Source organism: Ricinus communis, chromosome 5 (genome assembly GCF_019578655.1).
Source record: "Ricinus communis isolate WT05 ecotype wild-type chromosome 5, ASM1957865v1, whole genome shotgun sequence".
In the NCBI taxonomy this organism is placed as follows: domain Eukaryota; kingdom Viridiplantae; phylum Streptophyta; class Magnoliopsida; order Malpighiales; family Euphorbiaceae; genus Ricinus; species Ricinus communis.
In genome coordinates this window covers 19688276-19704811 of record NC_063260.1, presented here as the reverse complement: position 1 = coordinate 19704811, position 16536 = coordinate 19688276, and the positions used below count along the sequence as shown (strand labels likewise).

The following is a 16536-nucleotide window of genomic DNA, read 5'->3' as shown; positions in this document are numbered from 1 at the left end:
TTTGTGAAATAAATTTATAATGCAAATTACAGAAATTTTATCTCACGAACTTTCCATTTTTTATTGAGAGGATGGAGAGTTGATTGATCATGTGAAAACTCTATAGGATCTCAATTTTTACTTGAACTTGTATCGTCATGAACTGATCTATGGGCCCGTAACCGGCGCTAGGGAATGGATAGGTGTAAGGACACTGAAATCCGTTGCAAGTCTGAATATTCAGTAACTTAATCAAAGTATAATTCAAATTCTATCCATTATAATATTTTTGCATAACAAACTTTCAAACCACCCAGATACTACATATTTAATTCAGTCTGTCAGTACAAATTAGGCAATACCTAGTTTAACATGCCAAAACAAAATAATAAGTTTTGAAATCACTATTGTGAAGAATCTAGAATTCTAAAAACTAAACATACAAATAAAATTAGTTACATTAAACACGAAGATAAAGGAAGTCGGGCTGCCAGAGAAGAACAACTGCGGGAAAACTAACAAACACTTGAAAAATAATTAAATTTGAGATTATCAGTCTCGAGAGTGAGTTAAAATCATATAATCCAAAAATACATGCAACCATCTTAATAAAATATTTATTTGATTAGAATAAATATTATATCATATTAAAACGCGTGCAATACATGATTTAGTAAAATACAATTTAAACGTTATGGTACGAGTACCTAAGCAGAACTCTAATCTCAAAAATAACAGCTTTTCGGCTCTCCCGCTGCAATAGGATTGGCGCCCAGAGAGCGGGGCTCGACCAGGGTCCTTAAATCCAGTCTGGTCACTTGACTCTAAATAAAGCCGGCACATAGAGAGCAACGCTCGACCAGGAACCTTTAATCGGGCAATCAAATCTTCACAGCCCAGAGAGTTGAACTCGACCAAGGAAAATTTCAAAAATATTCTTTTACTACCTGTCTCATATCTATATTGGTGCGCACGTGGTCGTGATGTAACCCATCGGGTGACATATTCTACTGTCGTCCCATCCCGAGTCAATATACAATCATAATATCAATGATGTAGAAAATGATATATAAATAGTAAATAGATAATTAATTCCATAAAACGGTTATTTAGATGAATAATAAATAAATAAATAATTTAAATCTATAAATCAATTAATCGAAATTGCTATATAAAATTTTAGCATAATACAAGTATACCAGATATATAACTTTAACTCACATTTATGATGGCCTCTTGCTCTGCTCCTAAGCCTCGGGTGGAGCAGGCTAAAACGATAGATTATCTATTCACGGGAATAATTCAATCAATAAAAATAAAATATTTAATAAATAACCCTAGGCCTAAACTCCTAGAATTGACTGTCTAATAATTTCGACTCGAAATGCAACCGAAAATTCGGTAGAACCTCCCTAAAATATAGATGTTTACCCCCCATATAACGGGTCTAGAACTTGCTAGAAACACTTCTAGTATTCAGCAACAACATAATCAATTTTAATTATAGGCTAATCATTTAGTTAAAATCTCAATTGCAAATACCTAAATGAATTACTAGAATTTATAGTTATCTATTCAAGATTCACTAATTTATTTATGCTAATTATTTAGCTTCATGTTATTAATAGTTCTAATGCAACTAAATAAAAGATTTTATATAAAATTATCATATTGCTCAATTTCGATAGCATATGTTTTTTATTTTCTAAGATACTTACACATAAATCTTAAATTGTTTTTCTCCAATAAATAACCAATATAATTTTTAGTTAATAATTTCTAAAATCGAGGCTATAGAATTATCGAGACGCTTAATAAATCGGTCGACTCGCCTTCACCGTCACCCGATCGACGATCCGAGTGCGCCCTACAGACTCGAGACAATGCGAGATGAATATTCTATCATCCCGATTCTCCGATCATTTTGATACATCATAAAGTTTCAACCGTCGATTTCTCAACGGAGTCCGATCGCTGCAAAATTAGTGCCATTGAAAAACTTGTGATAAGAGGAGTTCATCCATAACTCTGATAAGCCAAACCTTGCAGGAAGTCGCCGAAAATCAAGAGAAACCTAAATTCGTTCCCATGAGCTTATCTCGTCGGGTTTTAATATTTCGGCAGCCATAAGGGATGATGATAAAGAAATGAAAGCCCACGAGTTGCTGGTCGTTTTAAGAGCATCAGCACCAAAAATGGACGCCTGAATCGCCTTGCACGGTAGTGAGAAGCTGTTGTCGCCTTCCTTATTTTTTGCCACGCCTCCTCTGTCTTCGGTCAATTTCGCCGACCCTCAGACTTCTTCTTCCCTTATCTGCCATGGCAGGTAGCCAAGCTTCTTCTTTCTTTCTTTTTCTTCTTTCTCCTTTCCTGTTCTTTTCTCCTTCTTCTTTATTTTATTTCTTTCTTTTTTCATATCGCCATTTAGACTCTACATTCTTTAGTTAAAGATTATTAATCCCTGAAAATTCTTCCTAAACCCTCAAGCTCAATATCACTCTTTTAATTAAGTCGTTGGTTGCTACCTTTAAGCCAAATTAAAATTATTATAAATAGAGAGTTACTTATTTACCCTTGCTTTTATATTTGATATTACCATAATGCCATACGGACACTATTATTTATAAAAATACCAACCGGTATATTTTCCACTAAAGCTCCATATTAATTCAACTCTACTTTTAGCCTCCTCCTCAAATATAAATTTCAATTCAATTCTAAAATAAAATTAACTTAATTAATCAATTTATTTACTACTTTCGGTTGAATCCAATACCATCCAAATAATTTCTTCAAAATAGTTATTTTTATAACCTCCAATTAGGCAAATTTAATTATACTTATACATACTAAGTAAATACAAGGGTGACACTTACAAGAAGTAAATCACATTTTATATAATTCGCTTAGCAATTTCTTATTTAATTAAACTTAAATTAAATAATTATATCTTAATCTAGTGAAATAGTTTAGAGAACAAGTTGATAAATTCACTATCAATAAAGAAGATCTTGATAATCTTATATGTTAAAAATGAAACTTTTTATCAACTATTCAAATGAGATTAATACAAGTAAAACTTTTATTTTTAATATAGTGTAATTTTAGTGTCTAATAAAAATAATAACTTTGAACTATTTATTTTATTTAAGAATTTAAAATTAAACTACATAATAATTTAATAACATTAAATAAGAAATAAACATCTTTTAATACTTTTAAAAAAATTTTGAATTCAAATATGTTAAAATAATAAAAATATAAACAAGTAAAAATATTAAAGTCATTATTTTAATCAGACATTAAAATTAACTTGTGCTAAAAATAAAATTTTACTATTAATTTGATAATAAAATTAATTTTTGACGAGTTTGATACTTGACCATATATCTAAAGATCAAATTGTGATCTTAAATCACCAGTTTAGTCATTCAACTAACACGGAATGAAATAATAGTTAGTTTTATTAAAACTGAAGGGGAGTTTAATGTAATAAAAAAATACAAAAACTGAGTTATAAATTAGATCAAATCTCAAAGGATAAATAATATTTATCCCAAAGTAATTTTAGACAAACTTGATATTTAATAATAAACTGAACAAATAAATTTTAAACTTTTTTACTAATTTAGTCACGTTACAGCATTCAGTTTATAAAGAATCAATAAATTGTTAATGTAATAAAAGAATACATATTCTAACTAGTATAATAAGCCTAAGAGTAAATCACAACAAGTCTAATGTTAATTAATCGCAATGATAAGGAATTTAAGGATTATTATTTTATTGACTTAATTGTCAAATAAATTTGCATTTTAGATTTATTCTCAAATTTCTTGAAAGTCTTTAAATTTTCAATTTTACTAAAGTATATTTTAATCTCTAACGAAATTATTAATCAAAATTTATTGATATTGCTTTAGTTCGGCGATAATAAAAAAAGAGTTGATCACTTAACATTAGGTTTATTGAGTCATTCCATAACCAAAAAGAATCCAATATCGTTACGTGAACAAATAGATGATTCAAGAATAAATATTTTATTAATATTTTACTCATTTTTATTAGGATTGAGAAGAAGATTGAAAAATCTAACCCTTTGTATTAAATAATTCAAACAACCTTAAACTTAATAAATGATATTCAATTAAATTTTAACTTTTTATTTTCCTATGAACTTACCCTTTGTATTAAATAATTCAAACAACCTTAATTGAGCCTAAGTTAAAAAAAAAAAATCTCAAATTTGAGGCCTAACTCACGTAGCAAGAGCAATTGCCCTTGGGAGATAGAGGTCTTGAGTTCAAGTCTCCACTTCTGCCTAGGTAAAAATTTGTCTTTATGGTGAGTGTAAGGAAATAGCTATCCCCTGTTGTGCAGTCCACAACCCATTTGGCCTCCTATGAATTAAAAAATCAAATTTAAAATTTCTAATCAAATCAAATCAAATTTAAAAGTATTTTAATTCGACTAACTTGATATATACGAGCATGGAGATTAATTAACTATCTATAAGTGGTGATCCCTAAAATCAAACCTATATTGTTTGGGAAATAGGAAACTCTCGTAGCCAATTTCACCAAGTTTTATAAGTTTTAAAGTACTTTGTTAAAGGTAGTTGTGCTAAAAAAATTAAACGAGTAAACTTCTATATAAAATGCATTATTATCTGCACTAAAATAATTATCTATAATATTTTAAATTCACTGATTAGCAAATTAAATAATTATCAACTACAGCAACTAAATCAAACATGCATGACCCATGTATTTATGGGGAATTGCTCCTACTTATGTTGATAAACCAGACAATCAGGAAATCCCAATTATTTATCTACCAATCAAATTTCTCATTCATGTTTAATATATATTAGTAGGTAGCTAGGTATAGGGAAAATTAATTCAACAGAAAAATGAACCGGGTACATATTATTCAAAGTAATTTTTCCTTTACTTAATTTTTCAACAAAATAATCAAAACTACAATTCAAATTATATGGCAAAGATGAAATGAAAAGGATTGACACTTATAGCAGTATAAAAATACATAAATTTATAAGTTGGAATAACTCAATTACTGATCTCATTTTTCAATTTTTGCAATGAAAGTTGCTCTTTGTGCACTTATGTTTTCAAACTTCAAATTATAAAGAACCTGTTAGACTAATGTATTATTTTAATTTTTTATTTTCTGTTTTAAATCAAAAGCAAAAGAGTTAATTCTATTGAATAAAGAAAAGAGCCAATTCTATTTTAGTTTTCTCTTTCTATGAAAAAGACATAAAACGACAATTCAATGTTTCTAAAACTAATTAAAGCAAGAGAGATAGAAGTAGATCCACGGTTCTTAAAGCGTTAAGCCGGGGACAAGCAAGGGGGTCAATTTGAATTTATTTTTTTCAAGGGCGCAATCATAATTTGTTCATTACTAATAGTATTAATTTTGAAATTTCAGAAAAAGAACTGTTCTTCTTCTCGTTGTAGCTTAATAAGATGACATGGCTCTTGGAAATAATTTAGCTCGAGTCTTGCCTTCTATAAATAAGCATTGAGGCCTAAGCATTTCTCCTCCACAACCGTTTTCCTTGCATTATTGTATTGTTTTCGCAATTGATAGAAGAAAAATGGCTCTCTCTGGTAAGATGGAGGTTGATGTAGAAATCAAAACTTCCGCTGACAAGTTCCATGATGTAATGGGCGGCAGACCACACCACACCGCCATTGCTTCACCTCAAAATATACAAACATGTGATTTACATGAAGGTGAATTTGGAAAAAAGGGCTCCGTTCTCCGCTGGAATTATGTCCATGGTAATTATAAATAACTACACCATATCATAGTTCTTGCGCAGTTTTAGCCATTGATTATATATTTCATGTTCTAGTATTACTTAACTGTGATTTTTCTTTTCTTTTTTCTTTCTTTTCTGGGTGGGGGACAAAATAACAGATGGGAAAGTTAAGGTTGCAAAGGAGCTCGTGGAAGACATAGATCATGTGAACATGTCCACTACCTTCAAAGTGATTGAAGGAGATATACTGAAGGAGTACAAAAGTTTCAAATTTGTTGTTCAGGCTACACCTAAGGGCGATGGAAGCACTGTGCGTTGGATCCTCGAATACGAGAAGCTGAATGCAAATATTCCTGAGCCGACTTCCTTGCTTGAATTTTTAGTTAATGTCACCAAAGATATTGATGCCCACCTTGCCCAAACTTAGACTCCACTCTCTTTCAGAATCAATAAAACTTTGTGTGGATGTCCACCTGCGTGCATATATATGCAATAATCACCACCGAACATATGTAAGTTTTGTGGAAGTATTATTCGTTTACTATTATGTGTAACGATGTAATAAACAAACATCCACTTTATGCAAATGGTCTTATCTATTAATAATTAAATTTTGGCTCTAATACTATTTCTATTAATAATAAACAAACATCCACTTTATGCAATAAGCACTGTGCGTTGAAATTTTATTTTTTATTTTCTATTTTAAAAAATATGCATTCAAGCGTTGCTTTTTACTTTTATAAATTTGAGAAGAAAAATTGGCTGAGGATGAAAACATAGATCCACTCAATTTATAAGGCAGGTTCACTTTCTGGCGAGCCCATAATTTTTTCATTTGGTGGCAATTTGTTATTTATATATTTTGTTAAGGTAAGAATATAATTAAGTTCCACTGTAGTCTTATATAATGAATTGAATTATTAAAAATTAAAGAAAATGAGACAAAATGAAAGACTTGTGCTTTCTCAGATTTGTAACAGCTTATATGATATTGATTATTAGAAATGACTAGCATAAAAGAAATGAAGAATACGAAATAAACCACACTTAAAGGAAAGAATATATAATTGCATGCATTAATTTACAACTGGTCAGCAATATTTGTGAAAACAATTTATGATACAGATTATAGAAATTTTATCTCATGAACTTCCCATTTTTAATTGAAAGGATGGAGAGATGATTGATTATGTAAAAACTCTATACGATCTCAATTTTCACTTGAACTTGTATAGAGCCATACCAGAGATTTTCCCATATACATATACATAATATTCTCTATGATTCTAATAAGACTCGCTTGATTTTCATGCATTTCCAACTGCAGTATACACATGCTCACTGTACATTAATTAAAGTTGATTGGCTATAACTTGTGCCCTAAAATAATCTTGTGCCGTCTATTCTTGACTTCTTGATCTCATTTCGCAATTCCAGTATTCGCATACTTATCGATCTGAGTGATATCTAGAAATTTGTCAATTCCGCTTGCCACGAGAAACCTGACAAGATTTTTAACAAGTATATAAGCTTTCAAGGCAGACTGAACTTGATATAAATTGTTTGCTAATACCCCCAATTAGGCAGCGCGACGTACTTATCTCTTAGAACTTCTGTCATAGATTGACAAGCTCCAGGCACCATTGATTGCATATTTACAGCAATGTTGGGGTTGTGAATGCTCTGCCTCAGGTGTACCCAACCATGTTGTCCATGTTCTTCATCAGATACTTTTGTCCTGTTCTTGGAAAAAGATTTACATCCTTTACTATGAATTCTTCTCAGAAACAAAGAGGCACTGGCCTAATTTTATCCGCCTCGTAATTCATAATGCAGTAGAATAGGAGTTCAAATTCTATTATTCAGCTCATCTAAACATGTCTAATTTACCAAAAATGAATTATAAAAGATTGATATAGATTTCTTCTAGGAAAGAGAATCTACTTTGAAGTATATATTACCAAAACTACTGTAACAAGCGGCGTTTACTGCACCTGTACATGTAAGCATCAACAGCAGCTGGAGTGTCGTTTGAGTCGACGAGGCAGCCATCACTTACCCAGCAATCTCCACAGTAGTCCAATTCCCACCCTTCAAGTTTTCCCTCCTGTGACAAAGTATGGATCTACCGTGAGCATGAGCTATCTTTCAATGTTTCCAGAAAGCCAAAAAGTAGTTCACATGTGTGTACCTCAATAAAGTTTCGGAATTTCTCGATAACCTCAACAGCTTTTGCCTTGGCATGTCGAGGCTCAGATATTACATTCATTCTTAACTCTATAACTTCTCTTGGTTCTTCTAGATCTTTTATAAGACTACCAATACCTTCATCGGATCCGGCTAGTTTCATTCGTACCATTTCAATGATAATTTTCACTACCATATACGCCCCTACAAATAAGACTGAACTGTTAACTAACCTCCCGTATTAGCTGGACTATATATTTAAATGGCATTATTAAATTGCAGAATATACCTATTCAATTAAAGAATTTATAGTTTTACTCATCCATTTGCAATTTTCAAAAAGTTTTAAAAGCAAAAGGAACTGTCAGAATTTATAACTCTTAATCTTCTTGACTAGACACCTTATTATTGATCAAATTTTAAAATCACTTTCTACCTTGCTATATTCAACTAAAATTGTTGAAAAATGCAAAACATCTTACCATCATCTAAGAAATAATTCTCTTTAAGAGCACCATGTCCTGATGTTTCCATCATAAGATGTGCTTCAATCCCATCCTCATTAAGGTGAACTCCCTTATCAATCACATTTCTATAACCAACGCGGTATAAGCAATGTTGGCCACCTCTATCAGTAATAAATCTTGAAAGCGCCATGCTTGTTCTTGCATCAGTCACTATAGTAGTTCCAGGGTGTTCTCTCAGGACAATAGCAGACATCAAGGCAATGAGCTTGTCACCATTAATTGGATTACCTTTGCTATCGACAACACCACTTCGGTCAACGTCTGTATCGAAGACAATTCCAAGATCAGCCGAATTATCCAGGACAGCAGCTCTCGTAAGTGCCATGGCGGTTTTGTCCTCGGGATTGGGAATGTGATTAGGGAACATTCCATCTGGATTTAAGTGTAGGGAACCAAAGGTGTCTGCACCAAGCTTGTCTAGTACATCCCATGTGAAGAAACCTCCTGATCCATTTCCAGCATTGACAATGATCTGCAAGAGGTATTTATGAGACAGAATTATTGAACTATGTACAAGTGTTAAATTCAATTATTTCTGAGAGGAAATCCTATGAAATGATTTCTCTTTTATAAGAAAATAATCTTGGGGAGAAAAAGAAAAGGCAACTTTTCAAAAATATCCTAAAATCAATTAAAAATACTGTTTTTACTGTGTAAATTTCTTTTTTTAAATTGTTTCTTAATTTCTTTTGTTATGTTCCATTGTTCTTTGGGAAAGAAAATCAAAAGTAAACCGGTCAATTTGAAAAAAAAATTAAAAATTATACTTTTTAATATTTTAATAACAGTAAAAATAAAAAATATTATAAATTTAATAGAAAAACAAAAGATATAAATATTTCTGATATTTTTTTCAAAGAAAAAGGAGGAAGAAAAAGCAACTTGGTTATAAGCATAAACCTTCTATTTTAGAAAATTATAGTTTTGACTGCCGTTTTCTTTTTCTTCCTTCCCTCGGCACTTGAAAATAGAGAATAAAAATAGTTCTTTTAGGGATCTAGCCTCCTTTCCTCCAACTTCTGACAGAAAACAAAATTGAGAACAAGAATCCCACTTCATAATGTTAGAGGTTAGAAAACTGATTTTCAAAAACTAAACTACTAAGATTAAATTATAGAAAAAAAAAGAGAGAAAAGCTAAACTACTAATTTATTGGTAGGATTTTAAAAAATTGGATTTTATATATCTTTTTGGCATCTGAAGTATATTTAAAGGAAGTAAAGACTCTCACAAGAACAGTTGAATCCAAGAAGTATCGTTTTTCTAAATTTATGACATAATTTTAATATATAAAACTATAAAGAGAAGGAGAAAAGGACAAATATTCTATCAAGGTTAATTTAGTTATTTGTTAATTTAATTTAATAGTAATTAATATTAATAATTTTACTAAATACAAATTTAGTTTAAAAAGTTAAACTCTTTTATGATTTTCAATTATTAAATATAATTGAATTAAAATTATATATATATTAACTATTTTATTTATAATGTATCTGTATCAATCACAATTTAATATACAAATTTTTTAAGAAAATTATTACACTTAAGTTTTTGCATGTATATTTTACTTAAAATTATTATTAAAAATTAAAAACTAAAAATATTAGTAAGCATTAATTATCATTTTAATATCTATGTTTTTATTTAAAGTAAGTCAATCTGATTAAAATATTAAACATGCAATTAGGATTAGTGTACAATTAGATTTAAACGGTAAACGTCAATACATTTTATATCAATTTATAATGCTTAAAGTGTTTATATATATATATCGTTATAACTTGCACCACAGGTTTGCTCTCTGGCTCTCAAAATTCCTAACATAGAATTAGGATAATGCGATATATGCTTTCCTTATAACTTATTTGTAGATGAATGTCTGCACAGTTTGATAAAGAACAAAACACATTATGAAGTGTATAAATAGAGTTAAACCTGAAATCCTTTGAGAGGGGTGTCATAGTGCAAGGGATGGTTCACCCTCTCCTTGATGATGTCCCGGAGATGCTTCGCATAAGTGCTCATAAAATCCACTCTCGTTGGTGGAGTATTTAATAATGTCGACACTTTCATAAGCCTGTTCGCATACTTCCGTGCTGCTTTCTCGCATATCTCCTCTACCTCCGGCGAGGTTAGCCCTCCTTTCTTTGTAAAAAATTTTAGACCATTTCGAGTGTATGGCAGGTGTGAAGCTGTCATCTGCAAAACATATTATTTCAAAGTAATACCTCACCATTTAATCCCTACACCCAACCACTTGAATATGAAATGATTCTAAATTTAAGATCAATTAGGGTTTGGCTTGGTCATATTAGTGGTTTTATGAAACTCCAAAAAAAATGAATTTTTGTTTTCAAAAGTGCTTTTGCCAAATGCAATCCAAACGCCCCATCTGTATATGAAAGGATTATCCATCCCAAATTCAATAAGGAAACAAAAAGGATAGCTTGGTGCTCAACTATACCATTATAGAAGCATCATAGGCAAAAGGATGCAGCAATGTGCTCATAAAACAAGCAGGAGTAGTAGCCAGTCCCATATCAAACACCATACAACCAGCACGAGAAAGTCCAGCAAACACAGCTACGCTCAAAGAAGCTCCTGTTACTCTTGGATCTTTACCAAGCGAGACTCTGACATCCTCAACTACACGTCCTTTTTCCTTTTCCAAGCCATTTATGACCCACTCCCCAAAACTCTCCGCAATGGCTTCCACGGCCGGTGGAGTAAGATCCACGGTCCTACCTTTCTCGCCTTCCAACGCCACTCCACGAACATCTGAGCCATTTTGAAGTCTCCTGACCTTGTCCATTTCTTCATCAACAATAACTTCATTGTACTTTGTAGTGCTTGAAGATTTTATTCGTGTAACTTTAGTTAATGTCAGGGGTGGAAATGAAAATTTAATATTATTCTGAAATGGTTTTGTTGGTGGTGATGGTGGAGATTTGAAGCTTGTATTTGGGACATTGTTTTGCAGGGAAATTGAGGATGTTGCAGTGTGAGCCATCGATTCTGATCAACAGCTTAGTTTGAAAATCCAATTTTTGAAAAGGCGAAGCTTTTCTGGACCAAGAAGAGACTAAGTTGGGAAGATAAGATGTTGAGATTAACCATACAACGATAACCTTACAATTCGTAGCCATCCTGGAAAAGAAAAATATCTATTATACAAGCTTCCAAACAATTTTAGATTTTTTTTTTCTACGTATTGTTTCAGTTTTCTTTGTTTTGTCCAATGCATGTCCTTATTCTAGTTTCATGATATCTATGCAGTTGATATTTCTGCATATCTGAAATGAACAAGGGATATTCTTTGCATGTTCTAATTCTAAAGGTTGCTCGGAAAGAATTGCATAGCATGACTTAAGTCCAAACGAACAAATTTGGAAGTATGGTCATCACTGGGATATTGTCATAACCTTAATTTGGTATTTGCCAAGTTATTTCCAGCAATCAAGCCCATTTGATAAGGCCATTGAAGAAGATTTTGGCCCAATGGCCATGCTCATGTTTAGGAATTCACATGGCTACTTGGGCCAAATTAATACGCAAAGTTCTTTTGATATCTTTTCTTTTTCTTTCTTTTTTTGAAAGAATATCTTTTTCTTTTTCAAGTGAGCAGGAAAAGATAAATATTAAGCTAAGATCAATATAGTATAAAACAAATAATGTTTTGTAAAGACTAATCTTTATTTGTCGATAACTAAGCTTCTATTGTTTTTTCAATCCCATTAATGTCACATGGTACCCTCCACTGATGTGTCATAATAGTATTAGCCCTCCTATATATAGTGATTTATGACACCATATACAATTGGACATACATTTTTGTCTAGGTAATATCATGCTAACATATGAAGATAAGCATCTGGGTTTTTACAAGAACAATGTATTCCTAGGTTTTGCATCCAACTTCAAGGTTATTTGCACCTGTTTTCCATAAGGACAATTCATTACTTTTAACTATAAATTAAAGGCTCAAAACATGTTTCACTTATCCTTCCCTCGAAGTTTAATCATTTTCTTAAGGGAAATAATTTTCTTTCTTGTGTTTAATTATTTATTTTCCTCAGATCATAACCTGGAAATGGTTGTTTCATTGAGAAGAAGAGAATTTAACTTCTCATCAGTGCCAATGCCTTTCAGTAGCAGTCAGAAATCACTTAAAGATTCTCTTATACACCAAGAATCTCCTAGCTCATCTAACAAAACTCCACATGTAGTCATTGTTATGGATGCACTTAGAGAGTTCAGTATAGAACCACTTATGTGGGCTCTTGAAAATATTACGGCTGCTGGTTATACTGTAACTCTTCTCGGATTCATGCCATGGCTTAATATTCCTTGTGAGTATACGTATAGTTTAATTTTCTCGTTCAAGTACACATCATATTTGTGAAAATTGAGTTGTATATATATATAGATAGATAGATAGGTTTTAAAGGAGGGCTACTCTCAAATTTAATATAATTGGCAAGATTTCATGTTTATGATAAGAAAACATGATTTTGAACTTAGAAGCGAAGGAAGGATATGTTCACAATAGAACATCCTTCCAAAACACGGCATCGATGCCTTGTGTCTAGACGATTATCTACTTCAGCTAATTGGCAATTAGTTTCACATATAACATTGTGCTTCTTTGAAATATATAGTGTCCTCAAAGACCCCAGAGGTATGGGGAGTGGAGTTTGAAGAATTATCTATGGTGCAAGCGACGAGTGAGTCAATGATCGATCCCAAATATCTAAAGCTTCAAGCAGTGGTAGACCACTGCAAAAGATTTGGGGTACGGTGTCAACTACTCTCTATGTATTTTATGTATCTGTACTGTAGCTATATTACAGATTAAAAAGAAAAGTGAGGGAAAAACCAAAAACATATTTTGAATCTGTTTGCATCCAGTGCAGGTTAAGCTACAAAAGGAAGTGGTAATGGGGTTCCCCTTGAGACTTATGGTGGCTGAAAAAATTTCTAGCCTTCATGCCACATGGGTTATCTTTGACAGGTAAAATGTGAAAAGTATTTGCATATTAACATAGGTTATGGTTTCTACTTCTTTTTTTTTTTTTTTCTTTTTGGTACCAATGGTTCATAAACAAAAAATTGTGTTTGGAGACAGGCATCAGAAAAAGGATAGAGAATTCTTTGCAAAAAGAATTCCATGTAACATGGTTGTGATGAATGAAAATGGAGAAGCAGACATGATTAGAGGGCAGCCGATGATTGATAATGGAGAGTTCACTCCAGGGGAATCACCTGCTTCTTTGATTCCCACTCCACAACTGGTGATTTCTGATGGATTGAAAGAAATTCTTAATGAGTAGTTATTTACAGAATGTGAAGATCTAGTCGAAAGGAGATTCTGTTCCTTTTGATTAGTTATGGATTATTGATAACAAAAGAATGAGAAGACAATGAAAGGACAATGAAGATGATCCACATAATTTCTTGTTCGGCTGTGACCATCACCCAACATTTCTTTATGTTTTTTTTTCTCTTTTCTCTTGTAATAAGATAATCAAAATCCTTGCATTTCTAACTACTGTAGCTTGTGGATTCAGGTTTATTGTAAAGCTGATTATGGTTTGCTTTATGGTATATGAATTTCAAGCTTTTATGGAGGAACATGCACATTAAATGGAAAGATTACAACAAAGATATCACTTGTAAGAACAGAGGCCACAAAATGAAATAAGATTTTAGTTATTCCTTCATTTAATCTAATTTCAGGTGTACATTGCAGCACCCCAAGCAGTTCTCTGACGTTTGAGGTTTCAAAAAGTCAAGAATCAGGAATTATATACAGAAATCAAATTCGCAGAAGAGGAATTAATGGTAAAATCAGGGCAATTATTCAGGGTTGAGGATGACATGAATGCTAAAATCTAGTAATTCATTTCCTCAATTGCATTTTATATCTTCTACTGATTCCATGGTGTTTTCAGAAGTTTCTTCATCTTGAAAAACACATCTTGCAAATCAATTAGGTTACATTTTCAATGTTAAGGAAAAGGAAAATACATATTGTATAAGCAGTTTTCAGCACAAGCAATTGGCAGCATGGCCACCTGTTATATATATATGTGATGCTAAAGATTCTCAGTGTTAATGTCTTTCTGTTTATTCATTACATATACGAGTAACTAGAAACTCATTTCAAGCAAAGTCATGGAAGTTGAGTCCATATACAAACATGTCGCAGATATAAGGCTAATAATGTTTAGCTGATACCTTCAACCTCCAGTGTCCTGCAGCCAGGAACATCAAGCCATTCGACTTGAACTTCCACTTCACCACTCTCTACATTTCTTAATCTGAGATGCATATCTTGAGTGATTTTGCCATTGTTCCACACAATGCAACTTTCATCGGCAAGGCAATTATCCTTGCTCGGCTGAACTCTGGAGACCACACAGCCATTAGGGAGAGTTTGCAAGCCCATCTTAAGACTCGCAATGTATGGTTTGATATCAATGTGTGCATCGCCCATCTTGTCATCCAAAGTGAACGTATCTTTGTCAAAAACTGCCTGCAAAAGGAAACCAGAAGTGATGCAATTAGAGAAGCCTCAAGATATCCATTGTTCATCTTCTTCATAGCGATATCAAGGAGAGAAAAGAGAAACGATATTTTCTTAAGAAAAAAAAATCTAATGCAAGAAAATAATTAGGATTTCTTGCCTCTTAAAATAGGTTACATGGCTGCATAAAGAACACAATCCATAATGCAAGGAAATCACTTACTAGTTTTATTGGAACAATGGGATCTTCAATGGAAAGAGTTAATTCTTCATTCCATTCAGGATTGCAGTTCTTTTTCACCACTCGAGTCTTCAATGTCTGCACCAACTTCTTAATTACATCAGAAGGGAGGAATAACAGCACACAAGTCTAAATTTCTTTTCTTTTATTTTCCAACAAGATGACATCATCATATGTAAAGACTTGAGAAACAGAACCAGTAAAACAATTCTTTCACGAGCTCAAAGTTGATCAAACAAACAGTCGGTGACTCAGAAGGATCATAGATTTGGCAATTTTTTAGTCGTGAAAATTCCAAAACAGAGTCCGATTACTTTCTGCAACGAGGTGATTTCTCTGAAAAGTGTCAAGCTAAAACAGTATTTCTTACCATTTTAAACATATACGAACACGAGTGCCCTTTTCATCAACAAATTAAGTTTACCAATTTCCCTTAAATGATTACCAGAAGAGAAAAACAGAAAGGAGCAAAAGTTTAGATATTTCTCAAAAGAAAAGTACTTGTAAAAGATGAAGCTAAATGTAGTGATTGAGCAGAATCAAATTAATCATCTCAAGTCATCTAACACAGAAATGATAAATCCCAGATCATTCAAATATTAATTTAAAATAAGATTCAATACCACATAATTTAAATCAAAAGAAAAAAAAAATATGAGAGACCTGGTGACCCATGTTGACGACAACAAAAGGATCGCTGGCACCAAGATCACGAACAGCAAGATTTACACCTCTTTTTACTCTTATCCTCAGAAGTCCAAGAATGTTTTCCATTGCAAAATAATGCCTCAAGATTCAAGAAGAGAAGTTGATTCAGACTAAAATCATGTAATGACATAAAACTCAGACTACCAAGAAAAAAAAAAAAAGCAAAACAAAACAAAACAAAAGGAGGGCCCCACCTTTGGAATCTATGTACAACCTTCCAAATTTGATATGTTGTGCTACGTGTCATTTCCATAAGGACATAAGGCCTCGTGGCTCACCATTGCGTTCGCTCGTCTGTGAGCTCATGATAGTATGATTTGTGAGGTTGTAATTCCATCGCGTCATCACACTCTTTTGTATTAGAAAATTAGTCTCTCTTCTTTCCTTTTTTCTTTTTGTTTTGTCCTTTCGATTTTTCCATCTCATTTGATTTGACTAATATCGGACTGGTTATCTTCTTCACTTTTCTATTACTCTCCATGTGGAGAAATTATACGAAAATCACTTGCCCATGTGACTTATTGGCGGGGCAATGAGAGAGTGCTTGTGTTATGTGAAGATGGCATGAAAA

General features: G+C 32.3%; 4 protein-coding genes across 6 annotated transcripts; 2 read left to right on the top strand and 2 right to left on the bottom strand.

Annotated features, from left to right (window-relative positions):
- Positions 1 to 5518: 5518 nt before the first annotated feature.
- LOC8262533 (MLP-like protein 28) lies at positions 5519 to 6393 on the top strand. The gene is made up of 2 exons (XM_002527755.4): positions 5519 to 5789; positions 5929 to 6393. The coding sequence occupies exons 1-2, from the start codon at positions 5603 to 5605 to the stop codon at positions 6195 to 6197; spliced, it is 456 nt and encodes a 151-aa protein (XP_002527801.3). The 5' UTR covers positions 5519 to 5602; the 3' UTR covers positions 6198 to 6393.
- Positions 6394 to 6960: 567 nt separating this feature from the next.
- Positions 6961 to 11500, bottom strand: LOC8262532 (phosphomannomutase/phosphoglucomutase). 2 transcript variants are annotated; one of them, XM_002527754.4, is made up of 7 exons: positions 10955 to 11500; positions 10426 to 10689; positions 8443 to 8959; positions 7965 to 8164; positions 7768 to 7880; positions 7371 to 7511; positions 6961 to 7275 (listed from the first exon to the last, which is right to left on the bottom strand). In XM_002527754.4, the coding sequence occupies exons 1-7, from the start codon at positions 11498 to 11500 to the stop codon at positions 7194 to 7196; spliced, it is 1863 nt and encodes a 620-aa protein (XP_002527800.2). In that variant the 3' UTR covers positions 6961 to 7193. The 2 variants fall into 2 exon arrangements, with proteins under 2 accessions (XP_002527800.2, XP_048229845.1); XM_048373888.1 differs by lacking the exon at positions 6961 to 7275 and having other exon boundaries at positions 7372 to 7511; positions 7735 to 7880.
- A 64-nt stretch (positions 11501 to 11564) lies between these two features.
- LOC8262531 lies at positions 11565 to 14210 on the top strand. Of its 2 annotated transcripts, XM_048373889.1 has the most exons (5): positions 11565 to 11664; positions 12565 to 12839; positions 13149 to 13282; positions 13404 to 13501; positions 13616 to 14142. In XM_048373889.1, exons 2-5 carry the CDS (start codon positions 12581 to 12583, stop codon positions 13818 to 13820), a joined length of 696 nt encoding a protein of 231 aa, XP_048229846.1. In that variant the 5' UTR covers positions 11565 to 11664; positions 12565 to 12580; the 3' UTR covers positions 13821 to 14142. The 2 variants fall into 2 exon arrangements, with proteins under 2 accessions (XP_048229846.1, XP_002527799.4); XM_002527753.4 differs by lacking the exon at positions 11565 to 11664 and having other exon boundaries at positions 12408 to 12839; positions 13616 to 14210.
- Positions 14211 to 14532: 322 nt separating this feature from the next.
- Positions 14533 to 16132, bottom strand: LOC8262530 (protein C2-DOMAIN ABA-RELATED 7). Its single transcript, XM_002527752.4, has 3 exons — positions 15921 to 16132; positions 15240 to 15335; positions 14533 to 15025 (listed from the first exon to the last, which is right to left on the bottom strand). The coding sequence occupies exons 1-3, from the start codon at positions 16029 to 16031 to the stop codon at positions 14717 to 14719; spliced, it is 516 nt and encodes a 171-aa protein (XP_002527798.2). The 5' UTR covers positions 16032 to 16132; the 3' UTR covers positions 14533 to 14716.
- Positions 16133 to 16536: the final 404 nt, after the last annotated feature.

Excerpts from the sequence above, each read along its gene's own strand:
- LOC8262533 (XM_002527755.4), top strand. The coding sequence starts at position 5,603 with ATGGCTCTCTCTGGTAAGATGGAGGTTGATGTAGAAATCAAAACTTCC. Across the intron at positions 5,790-5,928 it reads CCGCTGGAATTATGTCCATG|ATGGGAAAGTTAAGGTTGCA; the intron begins GTAATTATAAAT and ends ACAAAATAACAG.
- LOC8262532 (XM_002527754.4), bottom strand. The coding sequence starts at position 11,500 with ATGGCTCACACTGCAACATCCTCAATTTCCCTGCAAAACAATGTCCCA. Across the intron at positions 10,690-10,954 it reads CCTATGATGCTTCTATAATG|ATGACAGCTTCACACCTGCC; the intron begins GTATAGTTGAGC and ends TATGTTTTGCAG. Across the intron at positions 8,960-10,425 it reads CCCCTCTCAAAGGATTTCAG|ATCATTGTCAATGCTGGAAA; the intron begins GTTTAACTCTAT and ends TACCTCTTGCAG.
- LOC8262531 (XM_002527753.4), top strand. The coding sequence starts at position 12,479 with ATGTTTCACTTATCCTTCCCTCGAAGTTTAATCATTTTCTTAAGGGAA. Across the intron at positions 13,283-13,403 it reads ACCACTGCAAAAGATTTGGG|GTTAAGCTACAAAAGGAAGT; the intron begins GTACGGTGTCAA and ends CATCCAGTGCAG. Across the intron at positions 13,502-13,615 it reads ACATGGGTTATCTTTGACAG|GCATCAGAAAAAGGATAGAG; the intron begins GTAAAATGTGAA and ends GTTTGGAGACAG.
- LOC8262530 (XM_002527752.4), bottom strand. The coding sequence starts at position 16,031 with ATGGAAAACATTCTTGGACTTCTGAGGATAAGAGTAAAAAGAGGTGTA. Across the intron at positions 15,336-15,920 it reads TCGTCAACATGGGTCACCAG|ACATTGAAGACTCGAGTGGT; the intron begins GTCTCTCATATT and ends AAGTTGGTGCAG. Across the intron at positions 15,026-15,239 it reads CCATTGTTCCAATAAAACTA|GCAGTTTTTGACAAAGATAC; the intron begins GTAAGTGATTTC and ends TTCCTTTTGCAG.